We start from the raw sequence: 11,018 nt of genomic DNA, 5'->3' as shown, positions 1-11,018 counted from the left end.
CGGCACGCCGTAACCTGGCTACAGACAAAGACGACCGAACAGGAAGGGCGAGTGCACTGGAAAGACAGAAAGCGTCTCCACATGAAGAAAACTGTAAACGCTCGTAAGCAGGATACAACTCAAACAATTAGACCCTTTAGTCATTAGGGGAATAGATAAAGTTACGCGATTCCTCATTAAAGCCTACTTTGGACCTCTTTCCTTCCCAGTTCGAACTGAACATTTGCCAATTCATCTAAGCCTCATGAATGCCCCGAACTGAAGGCTGTGGCCACCGCAACCAGCGTCCTTAACTCTCAGCAGCAGATGGTGAGTAGAGCATTAATACGTTATCTATTCTCACGCAATAAATGCAAAAATTGCCACGTCAGGACTGTGATAATGACACACGACACATGGCGGCATACCACCATCAAATTCACTAATGTACGTCTCATCCCCGTGCCACACCACACGAAACCCAAACACCTATACAGGAGTAATACAAACGGGATGACAATTCCTTTTACACGTTAACCATTACATTGATGGAAATGGAAAATAGGTGAGTGCACTGATCAGGATATCAACATGTATTGGGAAACTGCCATCTTGCTGCTGTCCATGTGGGACCCATCACTTTTATAGCGAATGATCCCACAGGAGAGCAAACATAGATGCCCTATTGCAATATTTATGACTTGTGTAATTTCATCAACAGTGACCGGAAAATTGAAAACATATGAAGCACACCGCTAGTCTCGGTAACATATACCCCAAGGTCAGTGGTTGAGTTGAACTGAGCATTCAATGTGTCAATGAAGGAGTGCAATGGACACCGATACATCCTTACTCAGAAACGCGTAGTAAACTGATAGGAGACTATCACGAGAGAGACCTGCTCTCACTAAGAACTGTGAAGATTTGTCCCTATTGTGATATCTGATGTTTACAAGTATCAAATTGTATTTAACACTGTGAAGCACTGTACATATATCTTGTGCAAATTTGACTTACCTTATGTCAAACTCTTCACTATGTCGGTCGAGGAAAAACCATAAGCATTGTATGCAATATCTGTTAATTGCCTTCAATTTCATGAGATGTAACATACTTAAGTGTATTATTCACCATTAATTGAATTTCTTCTTCTGTTCTGTAATTATTAGTAAAAATCCTTCTCATTGAAATTTTGGAAAGTTGAATTATTTATAATACTTTCAGGACAGAAATTGTTTGACAATTATATTGTTTTACGTGTGCCCTGTGTCTTGCCCTCTGATGACAACGAAGGACCTTTTTCTCTAGAAGACCAAGAAAGACCATCCAACCTTTATCACGACACCTATTAAGCAGAGGTGAATGACCGCAAGATGAGAGCCATGATCGATTCCTAAAGGCCACAAATAGCCATAAGTGCAAACTTTGTGGGGCCTCTCTCAGGGAAAGAACATAGGATTCAAGTTAAATGCATACACAGGTACATAAAGCCATATCCCATACAAGAGGTCAATATGTGACTCCTGGGGACGAGAGAAGAATAATGTCTGCTGTGTTTCTTGGGTCGAGTGGAGCCAGTAGCAGTATATCAGATGTGCCAGGTTTTAACAGACTGGTCCAAAAGGCTGAACAGGAATGGATACAACGAGCACCATTCCATGACTCTGAAATAAAGAGTACCTACCAAAGAGACAAACCAAGCAGAAAGGAACAACAAAAGGAGAAAACAATTGTGGAACAGCTGGGTAATGTTACCAGCTTCTGTGGATTGGACCATTGACCCAGGTGGAGACCATTTCCATATGGCACAAACCTTGGACCCAACCCTTCGACACACAAGAGAAAGTGCCAACGCCAGGGATGAGATATGGAGAAAGGGCCCTTGGCTCCAGAAGAAGAATGGCCTCCATTAATGGGTAACAGAAGGAAATGACAGGGAACCGATAGAGCAACTATTGCTTCCATGTAAGCTCAGAAAAAACATATGGGAAGCAACATATTGTCAAGTGGGAGAAGGACACCAGGCAATGGAGAAAACAATCAACAAGGTTACTCAGTGGTTCTTTTGGCCCCGCACACCGAGAAATTGTGAGATACTATCAACAGTGCCCAGAGTGACAACGGAAAAATAGGCTCAAGGTCCCACAGGCACTCCTGCAAACAATGCCACTCAAAAGAACTGTTATAAGGAATTGAAATGGATATAGTGGGACCATTGGAACCATCCAGCAGAGGTTTACAAATACCTCTTGATATTGGTGGACTATAGCACACAAAACCTGGATGCTTTTCCTTTTAGAGCAACGTCGGCTCAAAGCGTCTGGGACGGCCTCATTCCCTTCATCGGCCGAGTAATCACAAAAGAGATAGTCACAAACCAAGGGACTAACTTCACCTCCACTGTGATAAAGAAAGCATGTCAAGTCCTACCCATCAAACAACTAAGAACAGCTGTCTATCACCCTCAAACCGACAGATTAGTGGAAAGATCCAATCAAACCATAAAGCAGATGTTGAGGAAGTCCAGGATCCAGAAAATGAAACTGGATCAGATCCTCCCCTCTGATATTGATGACGCTCCAAAATACACCAGTCATCAACCGGTTTTTCACCATTTGAGAGGAACCCTATGACTTTAATGGATGTGTTAAAAAAAGAATGGGAACAACAACCCTTGCAGAATATTGCCTAGACTGACTATGCCCAGGGTGTAAGAATCCTATTATAATAGGGGAACCTGTCTGAGGATTTTCAACAAGGAGATACATTTATGGTTTTGTTACCCACTAAGGAGAACAAGCTCTTGGCCCAGTGGAGGGGTCCCTAGGTCATTGATAAAGCAGTGGGGCCGGCCACCTATAGAGTGATACAGGAAGACCACAGACCTACATTGCAGACTTATGACATGGAACAAGACATTTGGGCCTGCACAGATATAAAGAAGTCACTAGATGCCAACACTGTTTTGTATTGACTGTATTTCTCTGCACACAGACGCCTCCAGCATGGGCTTGGGTGGTGTGACTTTACAGCCAGGAAGACCTGGTTTACCATGTCCTGTTCATCCGTCGGAAACTCTTGCCTCATGAAGTGGAATACGCTACCATTGAAAAACAGTGTCTTTCTCTGAAATGGGCCAAGGAGATGCTGCGCTATTACCTATTGAGGTGACATTTGACCCTGGTCATGCGCTACGCTCCTCTGGTTTGGCTGGTTTTCAAGACAAAAGGACAGCAACCCATGTATGCTACGCTAGTTTCTCGTGCTGAAATCGTTCTTTACGACCACACACTTGCCTGTCCTTCTGCTCTCGCAAGTGAACATCCTCTCTTGTTCCATCTCCCTGCCTGAATTTCAGGGCTTGGCAGGGGATTTGTGAGGATGCCGAGACAGAGGGGTGCTTACTGGCTCCACGCTTTCGGCAAAGTACCACCATCACAGGCATGCTTTGAGGTGAAGTCAATGCCACAGGCAGCGCAGTGAACACCAGCAATCTGAGTTCTGCAGCAGCTGGAGCGGCTAGGAGCACGGAGGAGGATGCTGGCCTCACCCACGCCAGAAGGGCCGACGGAGAAATGCGCTGCGAGGTGGAGGGTGCTGCATTCACACACACAGCTGGGACAGAAAGCGTCCAAGCTGGCGGGGAGACCGCTGCCATGAATCACAGAGCTGAGCAACCACGGATGCAGCCAAAGATGGTGGCTGAGAGGCATGCAGGCCTCGCCTCGATCCAGGTAGTGCTCAGCAATAGCAGAGAAGAAAGAGGGCAGAGCCGCCTTCAGTGAGCAGGACGTTAAAGGGCGGAGGGATTAGAAGCAAGAATGTCTGCCGCTTGACCCCAAGGGATGTCAGTGGGAAGGAGAGAGGGACAGAGCCTGTTGGGGGCACTAGGGGACATAAGCAGGCAACCCACGCTATTGGTTGTTAATGTTCCTTGTGTTGCAGGAGGCGACCATTGGAGAGGAAGAGGTCCAGGAAGTATTTCGCTGGGCATTAAGAGACAGTGCTGTGAGGAGAACTGCACAAGGCAATGAAGCAACTGCCTAAAGGAAGGAAAGGAGATTGTTGAGGACTAGAAGAGCTGTGTCCTGTGCACAACTTGAGAGCTAAATAAAGCCCATTTGGAACCACCTTGCCTGCTGTGATTCTTTGTATTTGTCACAGTATGCATCACTTTGGGCTGTAGGAACCGGTCCATGGACCAACCCACATTACCACTGCATGCACCACACAGGCAGGAAATCACTATCACTGGCCATAATACTGGGAGAATGTAGATGAATTGAGTGTTGAGATTCAGAGCTAGCATGGAGCTATAGTCCAGACACTCCTGGCAGTAGTAGGACCATAGGCCAATCTAAGCAACAGTGCTGGCAGTCTAGGAGCAGCCAGGCCACCAGATCAAATATATAAGACATGCTATTGCCTGAGACAGAGGAAGGGGGCTATAACAGTAAGAACCCAGTAAGAGGGGAGAGTGCACCCATCAGTGTTGGTTACCAAAAGAGCACTAGGCCAAAAAAGGCACATACATGTCTTTTACATGTCTTTTCCAGATAGCTGCTTTGAGAATGCGACGCCATCCTTCTATGACCAAAATATCAACCCTGATTACCCCAGCATCAGGACTCAGTGAGTACAAAGACCAAAGCCTGGACAGAGACCCTAGCCACAATGATAAACAAGGTCTCATGAAAGTAGTGTGCAGGGACACTCTAAATCCTGAGATTGTGAGTGACTAGCTGTATTACTGTCCTGGGCGGACGCAAGGGTGTTTTGTTTTGATATTGGACTAGAGATCGAATTTGGACCTCCTGTCCTTTTGAGTCAGTGCCTTTTCACAGACTGTGTTGAACCGCCTACCTTGCACAGTTTTACGTAGATTGTCCTCTCCAGAGTCCAACATCACCTAAATCCTAATTGGTCATGACCAAAGTTGTGTCAACTCTGAAAGGGAAGGTAATCTCCTACGACTTTTCACGGGAGGGTTCATTTGAGATACTGTATATCCATTTTAAGTAAGGAGAACATCTAGGGAAGTACCAAAGCCCATGGCCGAATAGGCCACATTATGTTGTGTTTTCGTTTACTTTCTTTTTTATCCTGGAACTACGAAAAAAACCTTTTGAGAACACTTTGTATTTTTGCATGCTCTGTTCCTCATGGTTCCTAACAAACCCTACATTAAAAATAAAGAGGGCAATCCATGTGCTGCAGTAAATAATTCAGGTTGGCGGTCCATTATCCAGTTTCTACCATTTGTCTTTATTTAACAAAGAAATAAATACAGCAGTTTGGTGACAAAATGTGTCTTGGGGCATGTGTGTTGGCAGGGGCAGCAGCAGCATCCACTCTTGACTTTAAAAGATGAAATTCCAGGTCTAGATGATATCGACTCATCTTCTGCTTGTCTGCTGTCACCAAACAGGCATGGGCACCTACAATGCCCTGGAAAGACCATTGTTAACCATAGGTAACGGCTAACTGGGGGAACTGGTAGAAAACATACTAGCACCATTGTTTGTAAACTGGCTTTGTATTGGTCTGTTTACAAATACCTCTATTTGAGGTACACACAATTACATGAAAATCCAGTGTTCACCAGGTGAAGGGGATGAATGGGATGATTTGCCTTCAAACTTTCTTTTTACCACCATGCAGAGAAAGCAACCAATAAACATCCTTGTCACTTTGCCACATCAGTGTGATCCCTTTCTAAAAAGGTGGTGCAACATAAGACCTACATTGGATTTTATTCTGTGGTAGCCACTCAGAGCTTTCGCCTTTATGTGCCTCTTTCCTTTAAAGCATTCTTTCAGAGGGAAGCCAGCACAACTCAGTCCTCTTTGGTGGGCTCTTTCCTGCGCTGTTTGTACTCCTTAGCTGTCTTTAGCAGGGACAATAGTATGGGCACGGCCATAGGCAGAAATAGCGGGATGTAAATGGCAAATTTCTGATCGTCTGGGAAATATAGGAGATGGAGCAGGGACGGGTCAAAGAAGGCCTTCTCAGATGAGGCGATGGCTTCCTTGCTAGCCTGGAATGCAAACTCCAACCTGCCACTCTCCAGATGGGACACAGCCAAATGAACTGCAGAGACGGCTAGATACACCTGGGAGAGAATAAGAATTATAGCATCAGATTGCTGCATAAATGAGAAAGGTGGTAGTAGCATAAACATACACTAGTTTATATTTACACACACACACACACCCCCCCCCCCCCAAAAAGGACATGAAGGTGCTTAAAACATCACAAATTGATAGTGCCATATGTTAGATTTGGTATTCATTACATCTACCTCAGGTGAATGAAAGTCTGAGATATCTTGCTACAGTTAGACCTATGATAATAGGTTACACTGGTAGTAATGAGATACAAGACAAAATGTTTCATTCTACACCTTTTGTGCAAAGCCCCAAGTATTTTGATTTTCCACATCCTCCAGGCCTCATCAAGAATGTAAATATTGATTGTGCACCCTGAGAGACCCTAAGGCCCTCTGGATCATGGTCCCCTCCTGTGCCTTTTTCCCTATGTAGGTCTCCACACACAGTTGACTGTGGCCGCTCCAATGGTTGGTGGCAGCCTTTGGTTGATTTGAGTGGGATACAGCTTGCTGTTCCCCAGGTGTATCCTTACAGGGAAACCCTGTACAAATTGCAAATCCAATATAGAGCCAGATATAGTTCTTACTTTATTTAGCTACAAAATTCCATGAACGTACACATCAATTCATCGACAATCTGACTTTAAAAGGACACACACAAGTCAGAACAGTGGCATCCAGCCACAACATGACAGAGTACAAATGTGCAATTTCATCAAATGTAGATGGAAACGATGGTCAATGAAACATTTGGTTAAAATAGAAAAAAGTATATATGGCAAACAGACTTGACTTAATTAAAAAAAATATTATTTTAATACCATCATATGATCAATATGTTTGCAACCAGTTTAATAAAGGAAAAAATAGAATATGATGCTAAGGCAACTACTCCAACTATTGCAAATCTAAACCAACATTTAGAAAATCTAACCTGGTAGTTCACACTTTTAATGCTGAACAAATAAAGATAAATTATTTAATGAAGTTTGATCTTACAAGACATTGACCCATTGCAGGTTCTACAGTGCAGTACATTTTTGGTTGGAATTCCGATTCTGCCACTTTATTGGCGGTAACTGAATAACAGCCAACTTTATTGCATCGAGATGAGGTGGCAGATTGACCTCTCCACTTGCCTCCGAAAATCAGATGATTTATCACTCACAGTACATTTGTAAAAATCCCCATGGGTTCCTTTAAATTCCAAAAGTAAGGGTTTAACATCGCTTTACCACAACAAGTTATCTGCGGGACGGAGTGGTGGCAACGGTAAATGAGTGTGGTAGTAATTCCGTGGAAATACTGCAGAATTACTACCAAACTCGTAATGATGTCCAATGAGAGAGTGATCCACATGTGGCCATCTATGGCCATGGCTCCAGCCTGCCCTCAGGGTGCAAGGGCTATAGACATTTTTGTGAATAGTGTTTAGATTCAAGCCCAAATCCAAACAAGAGACATTTTGTGGCTTTCTTCACAGAGGTTGAATATGACAGACTCCCATTGATTGAGGAGCAGTCAAAAGTCTGAATAAATTTAACATTGAGATTGGGAGTCGAATTACTCGTAAGCCACTAATTTACTACATAACGCCAGGGTCTGCATCATTACTTTGTAGAGCCTGGGGACAAATGTGTCAAGGATGGAGTGAGCAAAGAGGCCGTGTACCACCACCCGCTACGTGAACTGGGGGCAGCACAGGAGGATTCCCTAGTCCACCTCAACCTCTCCCATGCCCTTACTAACAGCTTTGTCCATTTAAGAGACCATTTCAGTTTCTAAAGCTGCTGGGAGATGAGCAAGCAATTCCTGTGTGGGAGACCTACTTTTCAGGGGTTCGATATTGAAAAATCTGCTTACCCCACAAAAGGTTGTGAGCTATGCATTCAAACACGCCTGTTCGCAAGCAGTGGAGCTAAAAAACTAGCAAGGCGCACAGACAAAACACGCCACTCGGCTTAGCAGAAAACTCAGCACACAAGCGCAACCACAATAGTACCTAGCTCACACATCGCTTTGGGTAGCACCAGAGGGCTAAAAGGTTAAATCCTCCCTGCTAGCATCATTAGTTCTACCTTCTGTAAAAACATTAGGAGTCCACATCGACGCCTCTTTTTCTATGGACAAACAAGTCAACTCCATTGTTTCAGCCTCCGCCCTGAGCACCAAACTCATTAATGCCATCAAACCTTTCCTAACCAAAGATAATTGCCTTTCTATCGCCAGAGCCACCATTGGAGCCAAACTAGATTATTGTAATGCGCTATTGGCTGGCACCTCCAACTCCAATCTCAATAAACTCCAAACCACACAGAATAATGCTGTAAGAGCAGCCCTCAATATACCTAAAAGGGACCATATCGCGCAAGCCAGAAAGGCAGCACACTGGCTTCCGGTCAAAGAGCGCATTACATTCAAAATACTTACCACCGCACACAAATGTATCAACCTGTCCGCACCATCATACCTGTCTGATACGCTAACCAAGTCTCTCTCCTCCAGACCAACTGGGCAATGCCACTCCAACCAACTTAAGGTCCCACGCATCAATCGAGCTAGAGCAGGTGGAATAAGATTCCTCTACATTGCCCCTAAGCTATGGAACGCACTACCTAGCACACTTAGAGCAGAAACCTCTCTCTCTGCCTTCCGAAAAAAGCTGAAAACCACCTTGTTTAACTAACTCCCTCTCCTCATGTTGTTTACTCTCTCCTCCCTCCTCTTCCTCTCCTGTAGATATTTCTCTTCTCCTGCAACTAAGAAATTATTTCAATGTATGTACAACTAGTCATCTGCATATCTTCTGTTTTCTTCTCTTGCAACTAAGTAATGACTTCAATGTATGTAAAACAAGTCATTTTCATTTCTGTAACAAGCGCCACGATGCCCATTGGGCTGCCTGTGCGCTAAACAAATGCGAATAAATAAATAAATAAATACAACATATTTACTCAAACAGCACTGCAAACTCTAATAGCACTGCAACAGGAAGAGTGAGTTAACTATTTGCATCAAAATGAAAATAGGGATACGGTAGGGCTGTGTCCTGGTCCCACCATCTCTTCAATTTACACATCAGTACCCTGGTGGTGGCCCTCTCTGATGTAGGAGCAGATGTGCCAAAGATTGCGGTCGCAGACAACTATTTGTCATGTTTGTGGATGATGCCATCCTGATCTCCAAGACTGGTAACTTTGATGGATCAAAGATGTTTCCTCCAGAATCTGGGACCCTCCTCATGTGGCCAGGGAAAGGCAGACGCTTCCTGATCCCGATCCTGTGGGTGGTGTACTGCGGGGGAAATCACATGGGGGCACGAGGAAGAGGGATGAAGAGGCAAGCAGTTGTAACGGTCAAGCCTATCAGCTACTGTAGTAGTCAGGCAATTTGGCCCAACAGCTCACACCTGAAGGAACCTGGGAGGCACAAAAGGCCCTCTCAAGTGTTGGAAGAAACTGGAACGTTAGCTGGAGTGCAGGCTGTAGTAGTGAAAGCCGAAGAAAGGCACAAGGCTGACGTACCAAGCATAAGTGGGAGAACAAAAGGGATGCCGGAACATGGAGACAGCATATTGCTCCTGCGTGTTTCTTAGAGTGTCCTGTCTTCCCAGACTCTGAATTGCAGAGGCTGCGCAGCGGAAGACGTGCAGGAGAAACTGTTTTCTCCTTGTGATCCTGATTGCCGAGCTGCTGGTGTGCCAGAGACTGAGGCAATACGCAACTGTCAAGTCAAGGGTCTCAGGAGTAGAGGAGACTCCCAAGGTGTGTGGCCAGACCGGAGACACCTGTTAAGGAGAACGGTGTGGGTCCCAAGCGTACCAGAAGCAGAAGTTGTAGTAAAAGTCAGGAAAGCAGAGCGACGCGCAGAGTAAGTGTTTCAGAAGCCAGTGAGTGAAGCACAGCATTCTAAAACACTGTGTGAGCCTTGCCGGTAACAGTAACCAGCTCCTTAGCCACTCTTGTAAGACTAAGCGAACAGAAGTTGAATGTTGTATTGAAAATCCTTTGACCAATGGAATTGTAACACGCGTATACCGTGAAAGTGTTTTACTCATTTAAGAAGCCAACGCTACAAAAACTCATTGTTCCACTATTCAAAGACTATTACTGTTCAAAGAGTGGTTGCATGTCTCTAATTAAGACAGAATGCTGATACAACCATTTCCAAACATTTTACTTTGATGATACACGAGCTACAATATTTACTGTCAGAAAACTACATTAGGAATAGTCGCGTGTGCCTTTTTGTGATTCCCCAAGGAGGCCTGAATATTATCCTTTTCTTCTACGGCAATACAATTAGATATCCACCTTTAAAGGTTGAAAACTACAAAGAGTAGTTTTCAACCTTTCAAAGTGTTTCGTGTGCCTAATTGTAGTTTTTACCAGAAGACAACCTTATACTTTAAAAGTGACATACCTTGCATTAAATGATTGAAGACGAGAACAAGCATTGCCTAAAGCCAAGAGGTATCCCATACTAATTTAGGAGTTGACCCTTTCTCAGAGGTTAGAGCAATCAAGCTGCATTGTGAGGTTAATAACAATAAAAAGTCCTAATATACAAGTGTGCAAGTATTACCTAAAGCTAAGAGTGGCGCCAAGGCTTCTGGGTAATTGTTTGGGCTGATAGCTGAGAGAATGACCAAGGTAAAGTTGGGGAAGGGGAACTGGCTGCTTGTAAAGACTATTTTGAAGCAGACTCAACCTGTAATGCCTACGACTGTGCAGACTAGAGAGAAGTGAGTCTTGAAGTCAAACCAGGTTGTCACTGTGGAAGTTAGACAATAAAGGCTTAGAGGCTGCCCCTTTGAGGAAAGCTATTTAAAGTAAGAGTGCCTTGCCTACCTGAGCAGGCTGAAGTATGTTAAACCTCCATCTTGTCGAAGTCTGTCTAAAGGTCATTGAAGCTGTGGCAGTAGTGCCAA

The 11,018-nt window shown here is 44.4% G+C and overlaps 1 protein-coding gene across 1 annotated transcript in view; it reads right to left on the bottom strand.

The window, feature by feature from the left end:
- Positions 1–5,220: 5,220 nt before the first annotated feature.
- PIGS (phosphatidylinositol glycan anchor biosynthesis class S) overlaps positions 5,221–11,018 on the bottom strand; it is a 282,891-nt gene continuing 277,093 nt past the window's right edge. The window contains exon 12 of the mRNA XM_069615337.1: positions 5,221–6,091. Coding sequence (XP_069471438.1) covers positions 5,816–6,091 — 276 coding nt within the window. The 3' untranslated portion in view covers positions 5,221–5,815. The remainder of the gene's footprint in view (positions 6,092–11,018) is intronic.

The sequence above is a fragment of the Ambystoma mexicanum genome, chromosome 9, assembly GCF_040938575.1.
Source record: "Ambystoma mexicanum isolate Mex_15411 chromosome 9, UKY_AmexF1_1, whole genome shotgun sequence".
Classification (NCBI taxonomy): Eukaryota; Metazoa; Chordata; class Amphibia; order Caudata; family Ambystomatidae; genus Ambystoma; species Ambystoma mexicanum.
Note: the sequence above shows the minus strand (reverse complement) of the source record. Positions and strands in the feature narration are given on the sequence as shown.